This window comes from Myxocyprinus asiaticus, chromosome 1 (assembly GCF_019703515.2).
Source record: "Myxocyprinus asiaticus isolate MX2 ecotype Aquarium Trade chromosome 1, UBuf_Myxa_2, whole genome shotgun sequence".
NCBI classification, from domain to species: domain Eukaryota; kingdom Metazoa; phylum Chordata; class Actinopteri; order Cypriniformes; family Catostomidae; genus Myxocyprinus; species Myxocyprinus asiaticus.
The window spans coordinates 66,232,588-66,254,940 of NC_059344.1; the positions used below are offsets into that span (position 1 = coordinate 66,232,588).

Here is a 22,353-nt window from a genome sequence, read left to right on the forward strand (position 1 = left end):
AGGGGCACTGTATCATGGCTGACCCTGCACTCTGACCCCAGCTTAGCTGGGATATGTGGAAAAAAAAAAAGAATTTCACTGTATATATGCAAATGTATATGTGTGATAAATAAATAAATAAAGGGGATGCTGGTTTTACAAGGGGGATGCTTTTTGGTATTTCTTGCAACAAGGGGGACACCTCATATCCCCTCAACTCGAGCCCTGATTATAATTGGCTCAACAAGTGTGTGTGTGTGTGTGTTATGTATCTACATGTTTGTGTATACTAAGAATAGATGATATAAAATTAATTATGTGATTGAAGAATGGGTAAGGAATCTTTAATTATTATAGATAATCTTTATTAATTTATGCATTTATGTACATGTGATTTTTTTTCCGTTTTTATTTTTAATACATTTGCAAAGATTTCAAACAAACTTCTTTTTTTCAAAGAAATCCTTTCATGTTGTCATTATGGGGTATTGTTTGTAGAATTTTGAGGAAAATAATGAATTTAATCCATTTTGGAATAAGGCTGTAACATAACAAAATGTGGAAAAAGTGAAGCGCTGTGAATACTTTCCGGATGCACTGTAAATACAGCACCGCAGCCTTCAACCAGTGCTCTCCCGACCAGAAAAGGTCCACTAGTCATTGTTGTATTCCTCACACTAAATCCTCAGGAGGCTCAAGTATTGTCATTCTGTGCCAAAGTGAAGAAGCAACCAAGTTGTTACATACCAGAACCCTCCCCCTATAGGACAACTGAGGGAGCAACCAATTCCAGTGAGACAACCTAGCACACACTTTCTCCAAAAAGCAAAAAAAAAAAAAAGCAAAATCACTTTTATTGTCACACAGCCATATACACAAGTGCAATGGTGTGTGAAATTCTTGGGTGCAGTTCCGATCAACATAGCAGTCGTGACAGTGATGAAACATATACCAATTTACAATAACATCAAATTAACACAGCACAATTTAAACATCTGATATACACATAATTACACTCAACAATATACAAATAATAACATACACTGTACAGTATACAATACGCACTATATAGATACACATTATTCAATAAAAAAGTATATATAGTATATATAGAATGTACAGTATTGTACTGTATTGACATTCAGGCTGTCGGTTGATAGTAAGTTGTTAAGAGAGAATATAATATAATAATAATATAATTATGACAGTCCAGTGTGAGATATAAGAGTAAGAGTAATAAAGTGCAGTGCTGATGTATTTTGATCGTGGGAGATCAAGAGTTCAAAAGTCTGATTGCTTGGGGGAAGAAGCTGTCATGGAGTCGGCTGGTGCGGGTCCTGATGCTGCAATACCGCCTGCCTGATGGTAGCAGTGAGAACAGCCCATGGCTCGGGTGGCTGGAGTCTCTGATGATCCTCCGAGCTTTTTTCACACACCGCCTTGTATATATTTCCTGGAGGGAGGGAAGCTCACCTCCGATGATGTGTCTGGCAATTCGCACCACCCTTTGCACCACCAGTGCAGTGCAAGAGGCCTTCCCAGTTTTTCTTCTTAAACTCTTCTGTCCCTAAAAACACTCCTAAATATTTAAATCCTGCTCTTCCCCACTGCAGCCCACCAGGAAGCATTGGACCTTTAAGAACTCTACCACACCATAAAGCTTCACTTTTTCCCCAGTTAACTACTGCTGATGAGGCTTTTCCATAAAACTCTAAAGCCTGTTTAAGCACCTGAATGTCACTTTGGTCTCTGATTATAACTGTAATATCATCAGCATAGGCAGAGAGTTTAATAGAACAGTTTATGGTGTTGACCTGTAGGCCCATTAACTCTCTTCTCAGTTTACACAACAAGGGTTCAATTACAAGACTGTACAGTTGACCTGAAAGTGGACAACCTTGTCTGATTCCTCTTTTAACATTAATAGGGATACTTAACCCACCACCCATTTTGATCATGCATGTCGCTTCAGTATATAAAAGTTTAATCCTTGAGATTAATTTTTCCCCAAAACCAAAAGCATTGAGGGTGTCAAACAGAAAACTATGATCAACTCTGTCAAAAGCCTTTTCCTGATCCAGGGACAACAGGCCCATATTGGCATCTTTACAAACAGTATAATCAAAAATATCCCTGATTAAATGAAGATTATCCATGATTGACCTATTTTTAACACAATATGACTGATCTTTGTGTACAATATCATGCAGCACATTATTTAATCTATTTGCTAGAACCTTGGACAACATTTTATATTCTGTGCACAAGATTGCCACAGGTCTCCAGTTCTTTAGAAGAGTTAAATCTCCCTTTTTTGGGAGCAATGACAAAACAGCACATTGACAGCTAGTTGGAAGAAAACCTTCACTACAGCATTTCTGAAGTACCTTAAAATAGTCCTCTCCTATTATTGTCCAAAAAGATTTGTAAAACTCGGCCGGTAATCCATCCAAGCCAGGACTCTTGCCTGAAGAGAGACCCTTGACAGCCAGAGAGACTTCCTCAAAAGAGATATCAGTCTCTAAAAGCTTTTTATGATCTTCAGATAAAACAGGCAAGTCTTTTAGCAGCTCTCTTCTACAATGTTCATCAGAGATTTCAGCAGCGTACAAATTAGAATAGAAATCAGCAAGCTTTCTCATCTCCTGTGGGTCTGAGGTAACGTGTCCATTGTTGTCCTTCAATGAAAGCATCAATTTCTGCTGACCCACTTTATGCTCTAGATAAAAAAAAAGTAGTAGGAGGAGCATCCATATCCTTCAGAGTTAAATAACGGCTTCTTATGAGAGCTCCTTAAACCCTTTCATTCAGAATTAAGCTTAAATGTTTTCTTTTTTTTCAGTCCAACGTTCTTTTATCTTCTAAAAGTTTGGTATTAAAATGCCAGTAGCAGCTCTTATGTGTACTTTTAGACAGGGTAAAACCAACCCTAATGAGTTTGTGATCAGAAAGTATATTAGGAATAATTTCTGTACTAACAACTCTATTTTTCAGGTTACAAGATATATAAAAAACAGTCCAAACGAGCAGCATAAATCCTATCATTACAGACCTTCACCCATGTATATTGTTTTATAGAAGGGTTGTGTTCTCTCCATACATCTGAGAGATTCAGCTTTTTCAGTACACCAGCTAAAGAAGAGGCTGACTGTGCATGAGGTTCTTCCCCATTCCTATCAAGATTAAAAATCAAGAGTGCAGTTCCAGTCGCCCCCTACAACAATAAACACGTCTTCATTTTCTTCTTTAACTATATTTTCAAACTTCTTGAAAAGTAAACTCCTTTCTGCTCCAACATTAGGAACATAAATATTTACAAACAGGAATATAAAATTACTAATTTCAGCCTTAAAAATTAAAAACCTTCCTGGCTCTACTTCATTTTTTGATAAAACTTTACCTTTTACAATAGGAGAAAAAAGAACAGCCACACCAGCACTTAAATTAGTCCCATGACTGAGAACATACTCTCCTTTCCACCATAAACCCCAGTTAACTTCATTACTACAAGTAATATGAGTTTCTAACAAAAATGTAACACTCAAATCTTTCAAACCAATGATTTCTGATAAAACCTCATTCTTTCTCCCATCCCTCATCCCATTGATATTAAGAGAACCCACCCTTAAGCTCTCCATACAGAAGAGAGAGGAAAAGAGAAAACTGATCAGATGGAAAGAGAAATTTTCAGCCATTATTTAGATTTTCCCCACGTTTTTCCCATCCTTCTTCCTGATCTAGCAACTTTAAGTGCTTTTTAAGATGAAATATTTTCTGTTGTGAAAGCTCATCATAGCTACTTACTTTCCTAAACCACATTACTGAAGCAATAAACTTTAACATCAGGGAAGTAATCTCTTATTTCAACACCTGCTTTTCCTTTTGTCTTATCAAGAAAAGAATTGATCTGCTCAAAGGGATATAGATCTTTCACAACCTCCTTAGACACATCAGACCACTGCTCATCATCTCTCATTCCATCATCTGTATACTGTGATAAACTCTCAGTCTCATCAGCCATGTTTTCCTCAGAACCAAATTTCTGTACAGTATCATCATCATCATCACTCTGATCATTTTCATCACCAACACTCACAGCTTTATCAGGTAAATGACTACATCCAGATTCCGTGAGTAACACGGAAAGAAACTTCCAAGGTCCGCTCCGGCGAGTTAAGAAACATATAGACATGTCGTCTAAAAGAAAGAACGTGTTTTATGGGACTTGCAATCTTACCAAATCTCACTAACTCTTTCACGATAGCTTCATTAGATATGAAAGGGGGAACTTTGGAAACGATTACTTTGGTTGCTGGAGCAGATAGCGGGGTTACCGGAACAAAAGTTTCCTTCACCCATATTCCGCTCACAGTCAACTCATTGACGAGTACTTCAGATTTTAAAAACACAACTACTGCTTTGTTCATCCGTGAAGCCGAGACGATGTTTTCAAAACCAAGTTTCTGACCGATAATCAAGAGCAACTCCTCCACTGTCACCCCGGACTCATGTACACACCTGCAGCCGTTTCGGAGTGACAGGGTTGGCGTTCCTTGCACGTGAGCAGTCACACACACACACACACACACACACACACGCAAACTTTTCTTCCTACATTGAAAAAGATTTAAAAAACAGCTAGGGGAAAAGAAGAATAAAAAGAGAAGAAATAATAATAATAATAATAATAATTATATATATATAAAGACACTGAAGATTGATCACAATAAACGCTCTCAACACGCACTCAGCTCCTCCACAATCTCAAAGAGAGAGAGAGAGAGAGAGAGAGAGAGAGAGAGATTCTTCTATTTTAAGTGTCTCCTCTATTCACGCCCCAAAATTTAAGACTTCTTGTAATTTATTTAAGATATTTAAGACTTTTTATGGCCTTAAATTTTAAAATGTAAATTTAAGACTTTTTAAGGTCCCGCGGTGACCTTGAAGTAATTTTAACTCCAAATAACACTTAAATGTTTGTTGTTCTCCGTCTGAATTGCTCGTTTCGGTAGTTTTTACATTGTGTCTCGAGACCAGAAACACAAAACAGGCAATTATAATCATCATGGTGTCGCCCAGTAGTTGCTCAGGAAAACTGTGTATCTGCTGACTGATGCATATGATTATAATATAACAGATGATCACTCACCGATGACAGTAAATGACACTTCATTACTCCAGGAAGTGCTGATTTGTCCAGATGTTCTGATAGTGTAACACCAGCATTTACAGCTGTATCTGCTGTATGTTGCAGTAATCTTGAACTGTTTCTCATAAAAATCTTGAACATCAGCACCATCACACTGCAATCCGTATATCCAGTCTGTCACTTTTGTCCCCTGTACGTCACATGTGAGAGTGACAGTCTCTCCTCTGAATATCTGTGATGTTTTAGGATTTACAGTCAGAACAGGTTTTCTCTCTGTAAGAACCAGAAACAAACACACAACTCTCACTTTACACAACACACACCTGCAGCATCTACAGTTTAATACACACTCTCTTTCTGCTCATATCACTCAATAAATAAATAAATAAATAAGTTAATACTATTTTTAAGATTTACACATTTCAATTTCACAATAAATTTTCATCAAATATAATAAACTAATCTTTAACAAACTATTAATAAAACTAATATATATTCCAGTTTTATTATTATTATTATTATTACACAATTCAGTTTGATGGAAATTAGTTTTGGAATTGAAATGCATGAAAATAGGCACAAAAATAACACATTGTTTGATTTATAGATTATTTTACTGAGTGACTGTTTTAACAGAGGAATCTCATAGAGTGAAATTCAAGCACTTTTCCAGCACTTTCCAGTTACCTAAATCAGGACCACCATTATGATTAGAAGAAGATATCTCAAGAAGAACAGTGGTGGGAATTACATAGAATCATATATTTGGTGAAATAATCTGACTGGTAAAGATGGATTTTTATGTAAAGATGTTAAATACTCTTGTATATTAGTATGGCAGTAACTGCTGTTAGTTGTTCTTATTTCTCTTTTTATCGATACAATTCATTTTATATTAACTGTCTTCATTTATAGTTATATAAAGAAAGTTTAAATGAAGATTATAGTGATTTGACGAGTCACACACATATGACAGTAATGTTGAGATCATGTCTCAGTTTCATCAATGTCACATGTGAGAGTGACTGTATATTCAATAAAGAATCCAAAGTTTGTAATCAACAGAGTTTATTTATTTAACAGAGTTTATCTACAGAGTTGAATGTGAACACTCACCTGATACAGTCAGTGTAACAGCATCACTGATGTCTGATCTCTGTGAGTCTTGTTTCCTCTCTCCTCTACATCTGTATTTTCCACTGTGAGATTTGTCAGATGTGATTCTGTACACTCTCTCAGTGCTGACTGGATTGTCTAAACCATCTTTAAACCAGCTGTATCTCCACTCAGTGTGTGTTTCTCTCTGTATGTCACATGTGAGAGTGACTGTCTCTCCTCTGAACACATGATGATCTGGATTTACACGCACTACAGGTTTTGGTCTCTCTGTATAAAACACAAGTTAATATTCATCTATTTTAAAATAATACAAGAATTAGACTGTAATCAGTTAATCTGAAGATCCTGAAGATTTGAATCCTTTCAAATAAATGTAATAAGTACAACAACACACATATCCATCTTTTTCCTGAACGCAGAAGACCTCTGTGAAGTTGGCACCCCATACAATTAAATCATCTCCAAAACTATCCCATTCTTTTGTGCTGGTTCAGTGTTTGAGATATTAAACATTGTTTTTTTGGCTGTGTGATGTCACTCTCCACCTCATGTAGTCCAAGTCGCTCTGAACCGGTGTCGTTCGTTTGTGTTGATTTGTGCAGTCAAAAGAAACATCATACCATATTCCTTTCTTTGTATTTAACAAGATAACTTTTGGGAGCCGTGAAATCGCGTTACACCTCATGTCAATCACTCTCACCCGTCTCCATCGTTTGTGCTCGCTTCTGGTTTGTGTGTGTTTGGTATCGTTGAAGGATTCATTTTTGGGCAAAGATTTAAGATTGACATACTCTGGCTGTAGCATTGTTATCGGAGAAGCCAGTATTTCAACTTAACGTGTTTCCTAATTCTCTAATGACATATTATGGTCATTTTATGATTTAGTACAGTAAATATATTACATATAGCACCTTTAGTGTATTTTAAATATGAATCAATGTTCCTCTTAACACTTTCCCAAAGTTTTGTTGTTGTTGTTTGTTTGTTTTTTGCATGTTTACTTAGAGATTATAGTTATTTGATCAGTCACACATATGACAGTAATGTTGAGATCATGTCTCAGTTTCATCAATCAATTATTGACAGTTTAATCAATATGATTGCGATCGGTTTGACTGACGCTCACTTGCTCGTTAAAGTTTAACAGAGACTCGCTTGTGGTAAAAACAAACAGTTTTGCGAAATGCGCGGCTGATTTTGAATTCATAACATGTTTACATTATAAAACACAGACAATAGCAGTAAAATGTAAGTGATGCTCTGGAGAGAAACAACTCTTAATGCATCAAACAGCACAATGACTCTGTAAACGCACGTGACGGAGAAACCGGTCCACATTAAACTGTGTGATTATTATGATCTTCTTTGAAGTGTTTATAAAGTACTCTCATGCGCTGGACAACTTGGGTCTGTTTTTCCGCTACAACATGTCTCCGTTGTTTTTCAGATGAGTTTTAACATGTAACACATGTTTCACTGGGCTGTGAAGTGACGTCACTGACGGGGCTTCTTCGTGCTTACTGCAAATATCCAACTAATTGATAATGAAATTCGTTGTCGATAATTTCCATTATCGATAATTAACGATTTTATCGATTAGTTGTTGCAGCCCTAGTTATGACAGACAACAACTTCACAAGTTGAGCCTGAAAGTAATTTTTACTCCAAATAACACTTAAATGTTTGTTGTTCTCCGTCTGAATCGCTCGTTTCGGTAGTTTTTACATTGTGTCTCGAGAACAGAAACACAAAACAGGCGATTATAATCATCATGGTGTCGCCCAGTAGTTGCTCAGGAAAACTGTGTATCTGCTGACTGATGCATATGATTATAATATAACAGATGATCACTCACCGATGACAGTAAATGACACTTCATCACTCCAGGAAGTGCCGACTGGTCTAGATGTTCTGCTAATGTAACACCAGCATTTACGGCTGTACATTAAAGTAATCTTGAACTCTTTCTCATAAACGTCTTGAACATCAGCACCATCACACTGCAATCTGTATGTCCAGTCTGTCACTTCTGTCATCTGTACGTCACATGTGAGAGTGACAGTCTCTCCTCTGAATATCTGTGATGTTTTAGGATTTACAGTCAGAACAGGTTTAGGAATCTCTGTAAGAACCAGAAACAAACACACAACTCTCACTTTACACAACACACATGTTGCATCCAGAGTTATGAACACAAACATACACATGTGAGTTTATGCTTTAAGTTCATGTGTACAAAGTGTTTCACAGTCAAATGAAGTCGATTCTTTAATTAGGATCAGTGTTCCAGTTGACATATGGTGGTCAGTACTATGTTACATATATTCCATCACATTTACTCATATGACAGTAATGTTGAGATCATGTCTCAGTTTCATCAATCAATCATTGACACTCATCTCATTAACTCTAAAACATGTTTAATATCTGTCGCTCGACTCCACTGTAACAGGTCAGATATAATCATGACTGAGACAGGAGGTAAAACATCCATTGTCTCACACTCAAACTCTATTTTAATATGAAAAACATGAAGAAAAAACAAATACTATGCAGTGGTTTCTTTGTGTATAAAAAACATGGATGTTTCAGCACACAAGAATCTATTGAACCGTATTTCTATATTGCTTCGAGTCACTGCTGCAGGTGATGATAACAACACAAGAGACTTTATGTCAGTATGTACAAAACACATTGATCAGAGGAGTAAAACCAGCAGCTCAGTCATGGTGTTCAAGACATTATTGAACATGAGTGTATCAGACTCAGTGGAATATGACTGCAGTTCCAGTGCCAGATTGGATTGTGATTTATAATTTAAAGGAATATTCTGGGTTCAATACAAGTTAAGATCAATCGACAGTAGGGCTGCCTCCTGATAGTCGACCGAATGTTAGTCGATGAGAATAGTCTTGGTCGACCAAGTTTTGATTGGTCGGTTGGTCGCAGAAAAAAAAAAAACTCCACAGGAAATGGATGAACACCGTTATTACCGCTGGTTGGACGCTATGTGGTATTATGGGGTAATTTTCGTTAAACAGGGTTAGGGTTAAGCCTACACAATAAAGCAAGACACCTTGATCTCAAACTTTGAATTTGATTTTTTATTTATTTTAATTAAAAATTAAATTGAAAAAAATAAATAAGTGCAATTAAAATGTGCGTTGTTCAACTTTTTGAAAGATGGTTTTACAACAGTTGTGAAGGGCAACATCTCTATTTCATCCGTGCATCCGTGGGAAATACATCATGTTTGAGAATAAATTTGTTTTGTTCCCTCCTTCGTGATATATATATATATATATTGTAACACCCAATTACATCGGCAACACCCGGACTGAGGGATCGTGAATATTCTTGCTTTAGTGATTTTGAATTGAAAATTAATTTATTTAAAAAAAAAACAAAACTTAAATACATTTCTAAATTCAAATTGCACTCCAAACAAAATGAAAAAGCAATTAAAATAATGAAGTGATAAAAGAATATATATATATATATATATATGTAAGGCGGAAAATGACTTACACAAATGAAGACATAAAAACAATTATACATGTAAAAATAATAATTATAATGATGATAATAATCACTGAAATATAAATCATGGTTTGAGGTGTTTTTGTATTATTTATGTTTTAATCACAGATGTATAGGCTGCAGAGTTGTGTTCACAATGAACTGCTCTGTAGAAATAAAGTGAACTGAACTCAAAACACCTCCTGAGCTGAGATGTGTGAGGTCATTTGCAGCATTCTCATAGACCATACTATTCTTGCAAAAAAAAAAAAATAAATAAAAAAAAAAAATTCAGAAGACAGAAACAAAGAAAGAGTAAGAACCTTTAACATGCGCGTGCTACACGAGACTGCACACCTCCGTACAAACAGTGTGTCAGACATGCGCATAGATGGCTTTTATGTCATCTTTTCTTAAAGGTGCAGTATGTAAGATTCAGAAATCCTTGTTATTAATGACACCTGTGGCCATTAAGTTAACTGCAGCCAGCTTGCTCATGCGCGCGCACACACTCAATAGGCACACGAGCGAGCGAGCATCGGCCAAAACAATGATGTGACGTACAAAGAGACTGAACGTGATTCACCGCCATCATGCTGACAGATGAGGTAGCTTAATTAAAATTACACAGTTATGATTGTTTTACTACAAACTTTGAGACTGTATTAATTTGACTCCAGCGCTGGAACAGGTCTAAAACAAAGTGTGGATATAGGTCTGACTATGCGAGACTGTAGTTTGAAGTAATCATTTTTCTTTGCATGATTCATTGACTGCATTTATACGATAGCGATGTCGGCGTTAGCTAGCTAGCCAGCTTTATCAATAGCTGTTAGCTAAATTTGGTGGATGATGACAGTAGCTGTTTATAAAATAGACTGTACATTATAAAAATGTTGACACAATTCAGTATTGATGTGATTCCATCACAACTGTCATTTTGATATCGATGTGCTATTGTTTTATAATAACAGATTGTATATATTTTCTGAATAATCAAGTTACGTTACACTAATTAATGGGTCTTTTTGCATTATCTTGAAAATTGTCTAGCATTCATTTCATGTGTTATTGTAGTTTACCTTGCTGAATAATTACAGATTAACATTGACATTAACCTGACTTTTAGTATAAAGAGAAGATCGTTGAAATTATTTGAAAGTTATGAAGCAGGGTAGCTTGCAATTCATTAGCGTTAGCAGGCAAGATCAAGTTAGCTAAAATTACACAGATCAATCCTTATGGCACTATATTTCACATGCTTTGCAGTTATGTAAGCTTACCTGTCCAATAAGAAGAACAGCAATCCATGGTCGGTTTTGATCCCCAAAACCGAACGAAGGTCCCTCCAGGAATCAAATGCCCTGCCGATGTTCACTCTAGTTTTCGCTTGACCACGATCACGTTTCCGCTTAGCCAGATGGGATTCAGTAGATAAATGTTTTTTTTTTTTTGGCTTACTCTGAGTTTGTGTAGGAGTCGGTGTTGTGCTGGGAGCCGGAGGTTTGCTGGATTCCATCTCTAAGATAACGTTACGTAGTGTTGCAGTTTGTTGTCGCTGTTGAATAGCGGAAGAGAAGCACTGAGGCAAGGCTCTCGGGAGCGCGCATAAACGTCACATCCTTTGGATTTTCCCGGCAAAAGCGACCCGCTCCCTTCGCATGAAAATCAGTCTACAGGCTTTAATAGGCAACATAAGAAGTCCGGGAAGAGCTCATTTTTTAAGTTGCGTTACAAGCCGTTCACACATTGGCAAAAAAAGGTGAATATTACGTGAAAAATGTTACATACTGCACTTTTAATAATATAATAAAGTGTTTCTTCAAGCGCGTGTCTGTGTGCTGCGTGGCAAATTATTTGTAATATTAATTTGATAATAATAAAAGTCTAATAATAATAATAATTTTATACATTAATGGGAAAACGAGCCAAATATCATCTTGACATCGTCAAAGGCATCATCTGTTGGCGATCACTCTGACCATCATCAATCCCCGAGATCAAAGTCTGTCGGCACAACCCTAATGTGCATTTCTCTCTATAAATTAACAAAATATTCAGACAGTCTTCTTGCTGGTTTCATTACCGCTTTTGCCGGTGTCGCTGCGGCTCGCTTGGTGCGTGCACTTGTAAAATGTATATTTTAAAGACTCATTATTACAGTTTAGTATTTCTCTGTAATGTAAAACAGTGTTAGCAATGTTAATTATAACATTCTTTCTCAGCCCTGGAACTCAAACCATTTTCTGATGCCCCCCAATATATATATATATATATATATATAATTAATTAAATTAATATCATGAACGTGCAACTAGTCGACTAATGGCTTAACAACTACTAGTTAACTAGGAAAATCTTTGGCCGGGGACAGCCCTAATCGACAGCATTTGTGGAATAATACTGATTACCACTAAAAATCATTTTGACTCGTCCCTCCTTTTCTTTAAGAAAAGCAAAACTCAAGATGACAGTGAGACACTTACAATGGAAGTAAATGGGGGTCAATCTGTAAACATTAAAGTACTCACAGTTTCAAAAGTATAGACACAAGACATAAACAATATCTATGTAAACATGTTTTTAGTGTGATAAAATCACTTACTGACTGCATCTGTGTAAAGTTATAGCCAATATTACAACTTCATTGCCATGACGATGTATTTGTGAACAAACCCTAAAAACCCTAAAATGATTGTAAAACTGATGATGTAAACTAATTTACATCTTAAATAATGGATGAATTTTAAAATATTAATTAATGTAAGTGCTTTTATAAAATTATAATCTTCACATTTCTGCCTTTAAACCCTCCAAAAATTGACCCCATTGACTTCCATTGTAAGTGTCTCACTGTAACCTCGATTTTAGCTTTTCTTAAAGAAAATGAGGGACGAGTCAAAATTATTTTTGTTATGCTACAAATGCTGTCGAGTGAGATTAACTTGTATACACAGAATATTTTCTTTTCTTTTTTTTTTCAATGTTCTATAGACACACTTTCTGTATTCTGTAAGTCAGTTTCTAGTCATGTTTTTCTTTCCCCCCTTAAGTGTCTTTTCTTTTTCAGTACTTTTTTCTTCATATGTGTCTAAATACCACTGCAGTCTAATTTGTCCTGAACAGAGTTGAATGTGAACACTCACCTGATACAGTCAGTGTAACAGCATCACTGATGTCTGATTTCTGTGAGTCACTGATTTTCTCTCCTCTACATCTGTATTTACCACTATCAGACTCATAATCAGTTCTGATCTTGAGATCTGGAGTTGATGTGTATGAGGAGTAAATGTGTCCATCTTTAATCCAGCTGTATCTCCACTCAGTGTGTGTTTCTCTCTGTATGTCACATGTGAGAGTGACTGTCTCTCCTCTGAACACATGATGATCTGGATTTACACGCACTACAGGTTTTGGTCTCTCTGTATAAAACACAAGTAAATATTAGTCAATAATAATACACAAATTAGACTGTAATCAGGAAAACTGTAAACTGTAAAACTGCTATCCATTAAGATCCTTTTGAATTATTACATCTACACATTTAGTTGATGCATATGATTATAATGTAACAGACGATCACTCACCAATGACAGTAAGAGTGACATCATCACTCCAATCAGAGGAGAATGGCCTAGATGTTCTGGTACCTCGACACTTACATTTCTGATTGTTTTGTACACTAATTTCTTTAATTACATATTTCATCTCATTAGAGTCTTGAACATCAGCACCATCACACCGCCATCTGTATTTCCAGTCTGTCATTTCTGTCATCTGTACGTCACATGTGAGAGTGACATTCTCTCCTCTGAATATCTGTGATGTTTTAGGATTTACAGTCAGAACAGGTTTAGGAATCTCTGTAAGAAACAAACAACAAACATACTGTACACACGCACTGTACAGAATTATATTCAGAATTGAAGAACTGCCTCTCTTTCAATAACACATTGGAATTTGATTATGGAATGACAGGAAGAGGAATTTACTCAATTGCAACTTAAATTTAACATTCACAGAACAGAAGAATTCAGTCCAACACAAATTTTGGGACAAAACATAATTAATCATATATTTTATTTTCACAATTATGCCTAATTATTCCTTGAAATACAGAATAAAAGTTTTTTTTTTCTTTTTTTATTTATTTACATATGTCTTTATGTTCAAATTTTTCAAAACAATTAACAAAGCAAAGAAAACTATTTTTAATTTTGCCATAAAGCACCAACACACCAATTTTAGGCACTGATGTAAGCATCATTTTTAAACTTCTTTCTGTGGGTTTTAAGCAGAATTTGGGCTTGAATTTTTTGCTGGGTCTGATGACCCTGTCTATAGAATGAACATGAATAAACTATCGTTCTACTCCGCTGTGTGTCAGGTGAATGTTTGATACAATATATCAATCTCATGAGTGACTTCAATGACATGATCTTAAAGGTGCAACTCAGTTTTTTCCCTCATTTACAAAGTTTTTCTTCCAAAGAAATGAATTTTAATTTTGAAACAAATGTATAAAGTCACGAGCACTCACATGAGATGAAGACAGCAGTCATATCAGAAACCTTATAAAAGCTCTTTTATTCTTCATGGGGAGGGTCCCCTGTTATTTGACACTTTCACTCTGGGTTTAAATGAATCCTGGCTGACTGCAAATACTGAATTTCAACAATGAAATCAGTAACTGCAAACTATTGCATTTGAATGATGCTGCATCCATGCTGCTAGATAGCAGAGTAAGTCCAAGACGACATATTAAAAATAAAAATACTGAGTGCACTTTAAACTGCACAAATATTAAAAATAAATAATAATAATAAAATTACATTTCTCAGCCTCAGCAAAACTGTATTCTAAATGAAAATTTGTTTTAATCAATTTAACATACACAACTCAGATGCCTTTAATGAAGAAATATGTTTTTATATTTATTTATCTTTCATGCACATAGACTACACTTTTAAATGTTAAAATGAATAAAAACTCTGTGATAGTTTATTCATTTATTAAACATTTAATTTTATTTTTGTTTGCCATGGGACACAAAAGGAGTTTTCAGAATATGCCAAAAAACAAAATAAACCACAAAAAGCAAAATAAAACAAAAATATAATTAATCCATACATTTGTTGACTATAATCCAAATCTTCAGACTGTTTTCTGTGAAGAACAGACTCAAATTCAATCCTTTTATTCAACGATCTCCATCCGCTGTTGCGCTATAATTGTCAACCCGTGTTGGTTTAAGTTTCAAAACTCAAAAATTGCCGCCTCAAGCATTACGACCTGCAGTTTTACGGCAGTGATGTTGAATGCTCATTGGCTCTCAAGTATCTCATGACTGTTTGTGACTGCCGTATTTTGCGATGTATATGTTTGAATGAGATATTACAGCACCGTTCTGGAGTGCATCAGGAGAAGATTTACAGCGATTAATAATTTAAATTCCACTCTTTAACTCACACAAAGCTATTGTATGCCGTCAGGGAGCACATCGGATGCAGCACATCATCCTTTGGACTACTTTTGTACTGAATTTTGCCATTTTTCTGAATAAATTATTATGATTAAATGTATCTGCCTGTTATGTGTTTTATATGATTAATAAATGGTTATGGTTATGTTAGGAGTAGGTGTGGGATTAGCGGCTGTTAAATATATATAAATGAATATATTTTAACTAAAATTATTGGTACTGAATATTAATCTACTTGTTACATGTTTTTATATTGTTGAATTGTGGTTATGTTTAGAGGTTGGGGTAGGGTTAAGGGATCTAAAATATCTATAAAACAATACAAATGTACAAACATATTTATAATCCATTCACATATTCAAATATAGTTGTAATGGATTTGTCAATATTTTATGCTTCTAAAGCTTTAAATACGTAACAATGTTTACATTTCAGATGCTTTCAAACGTCCATATTTTACTTTTTAGTGTCTATTCAAATGCAAAAACATGTGCGTTTAAACGTTACAAATATTAACGTACAAATAGCTACGTATATTGATGAGATCAGGCTGATAAAACACACCTGCAGCATCTACAGTTTAATACACACTCTCTGCTCATATCACTATTTTCACTGCTCATGGTTTATACTATTTTTAAGATTTACACATTTCTATTTCACAACACATTTTCATCAAATACAAATACTTAACAAATAACTTAAATAAATTAAAGGGATAGTTCACCCCAAAATGAAAATTCAGTCATTGTTATAACCCCATATGACTTTCTGTCTTTTTCTGAACACAAAGAAAATAAAATGTGCTCAAAGATATCATACAATGGCAGTTTATGGTGACCACCTCTTCAAGCTTCAGAAGGATGCAAATGTATAATTCAGAAGTTTAATAAATTATTCTATGAGACTCATGATTGTTCTGAAATCATACGGTGAGCTTTGGTGAGAAACAAACTGAAATCGAATGTATTATTTAGAGAAACTGTTGACCGACCGCTGCTCTCCTCACAACATGGGACGTTCATGCGAAAACTCATATTTTTTATCTAAAGACCGGTCCGTCACAGCGATACTAACAACTGAACACAACACAGCTGCACACAAACCAGAGAACCGAACTGACTAAATATGTCTAATGAGTTTGTCGTCGGAGAATAGATGCAATTATACTGATGCATCCTTTTGAAGCTTGAAGAGGTGCACACCATAAACTGCCACTGTGTGACATCACTGAACACAACATTTATTCACAATTTCTCCCTTTGTGTTCAGAAAAAGACAGAAAGTCATATGGGGTTATAACAACAATGGGGTGAGTAAACAATGACTGAATTGTATTTTTTGGGTGAACTAAATCTTGAACAAAATCACATGTAATTGTAATATAACAGATGATCACTCACCAATCACAGTGAGAGTCACTTCATTACTCCAGTGAGAGCTGTTCTGCTGAGATGTTCTGGTACACATGCAGGTCTTGTTGTTTTGTACAGTAATCGTGTACTCTCTCTCTTTATAGGGACCATCAGCACCATCACACCGCCATCTGTATGTCCAGTCTGTCACTTCTGTCATCTGTACGTCACATGTGAGAGTGACATTCTCTCCTCTGAATATCGGTGATGTTGGCTGTACAGTCAGAACAGGTTTAGGAATCTCTGTAAGAAACAAACAACAAACATACTGTACACACGCACTGTACAGAATTATATTCAGAATTGAAGAACTGCCTCTCTTTCAATAACACATTGGAATTTGATTATGGAATGACAGGAAGTGGAATTTACTCAATTGCAAATTGGACAAAACATAAGTAATCATACAAAAAATATGTTTTTATATTTATTTATCTTTCATGCACTGTAGACAGGTGAGTTTAAATCTTAAGTGTAGATTTAGGTAGGGATGGTAGTGACATGTCCCAACCAACTTTCAGAAAATCAGAAATGTCCTGACCAACATTTGGGCAATTTTACCACAGAAAATACTTTAACTTTATACTATGTTTTACTATTAAACGTGTTATATGACAAAATTATGTTATTTTGCCTACAGTATATTACCAGACTGACTTTCTCACATTTTTTTTTAATACCAACACTTTGATTATTATCCTCTATGCAACATGTCCCTACCAACTTTCACACCAAACCTACGCCCTTGGTTTAAATTACTGTATGAATGACAGAGGAGGCGGACGGCATAATGCCTCCTCTCATTAGTAAACTGACCAATCAAAATGGATATTCAAATTATGCAACGCCATCTGCTTCCATTCAAAAAACATCCAAAAAAGGCCAAACAGAGGCAAAATTAAATTTGCCTCCATCTGTGTTCATAACCAATCACTATCAGAGGTAACCATTCAAGCCAATCATCTTCCAGTATCACATTTACGGTTCATCACGCTGACAGGTGAAGAGGAACTTTCAAAATATGCAGAAATAGCGATGAAATAAAAGTTATTGGAAGATCTAAAATCATGTGAAACAGTGGCGGTTCTAGTTTGTATGGTGCCCTGGGTGAACCCCCCGCCCCTTCAAAAAAATGTGTTGGCCCTGAAGGGGTGGGGGTCCGTGCTGCCCCTAGCAAGCGCCCCGTGCCACCCCCAGCAAGATGCCGCCCCGGGCGGCTGCCCATGTGAAAGACTGAACGACATGATCATATATATATATATTTGACACAATGAAGCAGTGGAGGATGGAGTTCGTCTACACATACAGTAAACTATTAGGTGAGTAGATGTTACTGTACATGGAATGGGGTCCTCCATTCATTTATAAATGTTTGCATTGATCGTAGTCTGTATCTGGCACTGCGTCATTTATTCCATTCATTTGTTGTATTTACAAGTGTTGAGTCGGTGATCGGATAGTGATGAGTTGATGAGTGGAAAGAGTATAACACATCTGTAGTTATCAAGACTATTTTAAGATATCAGGAAGAGGACATCATCTGCATGTGTACGAGAGCATAATTACCAGCAAAAAAAAAAAAAAAAACATATCACAGGGCTCAACGCTACAGATTTTTCAACTGGTCTAGTTGGGCCAGTGCTTCAGATTTTTACTTGACAAAATTTTCACAGGCCCCAACACAAAAATGAGTTGTTTTTACCATCATGGCTTTAAAAAAATGTGTCTGAAGCTCCAAAATTTATACATTTTTGTTTGTTTTTTTGTTTTTTTTACATTTTTTATTGGTAATTGCTGCTGCTAAGTCACTTGGAAAAGAGTGAGAATAGTTCTATAAGAGCGCGTTCAGTGTCTGCACACTCTTGTGTGCACATGCGACTGTGCCTCTCCACGTCCAGTAAATCATGCACTAGCACATCATTGCGAGCTTAATATTGTCGAGCTTGCATGTCTCCGAGTGCTCGATTAGAAGACTTTGTTCTTTCCGTGTAATTTTTGTGCTCTCTCGCATGTTGTCTGCTTGCACTCTTGTTATAAATGCAGCACTGGCCTGATCGGGCAAGTGACATTTCTAGAAACTGGCCTGAATCTCTCTCACACTGGCCATCGGGCAGTCCTTATTGTTGAGCCCCATGGTTTGATCTTTCGATATTAATTTATATATGTGCCTCCTCAGAAAATTCTTTCATGGACTGCCACTGTCACCAAGTGCACCTGTTTTTTTATGTGTTTCATTTTGTGTCTGAATCTGAGTCTCAGTGGAACCCAACCAACAGAGCGACTGACCGACCGACCGACCGACCAAACAAACAAACAAACAAACAAACAAACAAACAAACAGACAAAATAACCTCTCACAGTGAGGCATGTTGCAGGAAGCCGGTTTCTGTGGCTTCCTAGGTAAGTTTGAGTTTAGTTTGAGCAAACTCTGTTTTTTCAGTTTCAAGAAGGCGGGTATGTTTTTACGGGTGTTTATCGCAATAGCAACTTAAGCCAATGGCTAACCTGCTCTGAGCAGGTTTTATCTGGGTTACAGATCACATACAGATACTGAACTAGGGCTGGGCGGTATATCGGCTTTTTAAGGTATATCGCTATATTTTCAAACAAGATATAGCATGAGACAATACCGTTTATATCAATGTAGTCTGATGTTGGCCAGCAGTCATATCACCTTGTAGCTCAAGACCAGTTGCCTACTGAAGCTAAGCTGGGTTGAGGCTGGTCAGTACCTGGATGGGAGACCTCCTGGGGAAAACTAAGTTTGCTGCTGAAGGAGGTATTAGGGATTCCAGGAGGGGGTGCTCACCCTGCAGTCTGTGTGGGTCCCATTGTCCAAGTATAGTAATGGGGAAACTATACTGTAAAAAGGCACCATCTTTTGGATGAGATGTTAAACTGAGGTCCTGACTCTCTGTGGTCATTAAAAATCCCAGGGTACTTCTCATAAAGAGTAGGGGTGTAACCCTCGTGTCCTGGCCAAATTCCCCCCATTGGCCCTTCTCAATCATGGCCTCCTAATAATCCCCATCCATTAATTGGCTCTGGAACTCTGTTCTCTCCTCTCCACCAATAGCTGGTGTGTGGTGAGCATACTGGTGCACTATGGCTGCTGTCGCATCATCCAGGTGGATGCTGCACGCTAGTGGTGTTTGAGGAGAGCCCCCTGTTCACTGTGTAAAACGCTTTGAGCTTAGTGTCAGAAAAGTGCTATATAAATGTAATGTTCATTCATTGCTCAATGCAAATATGCTGACCCTTCCACTAGTGACCTGTTGGACATGGCCTCACTTGTAGATCCACGGTTCAGGGCCAAATACATCCCAAGTGAAAAGATTGCTGCATTGAAACACAAAGCTGTCTCAGGGACCACATCGCTAAATATATGGTCCCTGTTGCAACTGTGGAACAAGAAGGCTTCAAAAAGCTGCTAAAACCATTGACCCAAGATACCAGTTGCCAGTCACAACTATTTTGCAAGAGAAGCACTGCCAAAAATGTACTCTGAGGTCAGACAGAACCTTTACGAAAAGTCTCGCGAAAGTAATTCATTTAGCACTGACAACCGATATGTGGTCAAGCAGGACATGCGAACCATATATGAGTTTGACAATACATTTCACTGAAGACTCCAAACTCCAAACCAGCTATTTTCCCCAAGATCACACTGGAGCGCATATAGCTGAAGCCCTGCAGGATGCCCTTACAAACTGGGAGCTCAACGAAAAGGGACTTGTTGCTATTACAACCGACAATTCGATCAACGTTGTCAAAGTGGTGGAACTAAAGATCTCTGACCTAATCTGGCCATTGGTGAGTGCAATGTTTAAGGAATTGATTCTGAAAAAAAATAAAAATAGATGCCAGGCCTATCATGCTCATCAAAATGATTGTTTGCAGTAAGAACCACTTACAGTAGTATACCTAATGACCATAAGAAAATCTGTTTGAAATGTTAAGGCTAAATGGGGAAACATCAATAATACAGTACAGGGATGTGTTCAAGTGAAGCAGTGTTTGATAATGCACAAATCTAAATATACAACTGTTTTCACACATTTGACTGGTGATTTTACCAAAATAGTTTAAACAAATAGTATTTTCTGAGTCGACTTGCAGGTGCAGCAACTTTTAAACGTGTAGTCATTTAATCACACACATCCCTATTAAACACAGATGATCTGCCTCTTTAAATAATTAATACAATTATTTAAAAAATGAAAAAGATTTTAAAGATATTTTTCAATTTTGTATTACAGACAGACAGGAAGACAGACTATATTCTCTCACTTACATATCTCTGATGTGCACTACCTCTTGTTAAATCAGATGTGCAATATAAATGTATAATTGCAAATACATAAACATCTGCTGTTTACTGGGAATAAATTATACATCTGCTGTATACTGGTTATAAATTATTCAGTCATAAAAACAACTCTTGTGACATACTTTGTTGTGCATACATACCTCCAGTATTCTATTTATTTATTTATTTATTTATTTATTTTTTTTGGCCTTTCTCTTTTGTTTTGAGTGATATATGTAAGTTCTAGAATCTACTGAGTCAAATTCCTTGTATGCATAAGCACACTTGTCCAATAAAGTTGATAATGTCATATATCATACATGTGCTACACCTTTTCAACACAAGTCTCCTGAAACATGAAGAGGGCGATAGCGAGCTGCACAAAACGATTAAGACCTGCACTGTGGATTACCTCAAGACCGGTTACCCACTGAAGCTAAGCAAGGTTGAGTCTGGTCAGTACCTGGATGGGAGACCAACAGGGGAAAACTAAGGTTGCTGCTGGAAGAGGTATTAGGTAAGCCAGTGGGGGGGTGCTCACCCTGTGGTCTGTGTGGGTGCTAATGCCCCAGTATAGTGATGGGGACACTGTAAAATGGCACCGTCCTTCGGATGAGATGTTAAACTGAGGTCCTGACTCTCTGTGGCCATTAAAAATCCCAGGGCACTTCTCATAAAGAGTAGGGGTGTAACCCTGGTGTCCTAGCCAAATTCCCCCCATTGGCCCTTGTCAATCATGGCCTCCTAATAATCCCCATCCATTAATTGGCTCTATAACTCTGTTCTCTCCTTTCCACCAATAGCTGGTGTGTGGTGAGCATACTGGTGCACTATGGCTGCTGTCGCATCATCCAGGTGGATGCTGCACACTAGTGGTGTTTTACAGAGTTTCACTGTGTAAAACACTTTGAGCTTAGTGTCAGAAAAGTGCTATATAAATGTAATGTTCATTCATACCTCAATGCAAATATGCTGACCCTTCCACTAGTGACCTGTTGGACATGGCCTCACTTGTAGATCCATGGTTCAGGGCCAAATACATCCCAAGTGAAAAGATTGCTGCATTGAAACACAAAGCTGTCTTGGAGGTGGAGTCTCTACTGGCTGATCAGGACAGCTGTCAGCCTGACCCAGCTGTGCCCAATGTGCCTGAGTCAAGCTTCTTCAAGCAGAGCACAGCAACCAGCACCACAATGACACAGAGGGAGGCAATTGAAATTGAACTTTCAAACTACTTGCAGTCAGTTAGTGTAGAGAGTGATACAGATCCTCTCAAATGGTGGAAGGAACATGAAATTGTCTTTCCAGCACTGAGCCACTTGACAAAGAAGTGTATTTTGGTATCAGCCACCAATTTCCCCTTCTGAAAGAGTTTTTAGTT

At 36.8% G+C, this 22,353-nt stretch overlaps 1 protein-coding gene across 1 annotated transcript in view; it reads right to left on the bottom strand.

The window, feature by feature from the left end:
• The window catches only part of LOC127440265 (uncharacterized), a 204,410-nt gene that overhangs the window by 15,140 nt on the left and 166,917 nt on the right, over nt 1–22,353 (bottom strand). The window contains 5 exon segments of the mRNA XM_051696744.1: nt 6,245–6,514; nt 8,103–8,369; nt 12,913–13,188; nt 13,354–13,629; nt 16,652–16,906. Of these exon segments, the coding sequence (XP_051552704.1) occupies nt 6,245–6,514; nt 8,103–8,369; nt 12,913–13,188; nt 13,354–13,629; nt 16,652–16,906 (1,344 nt within the window).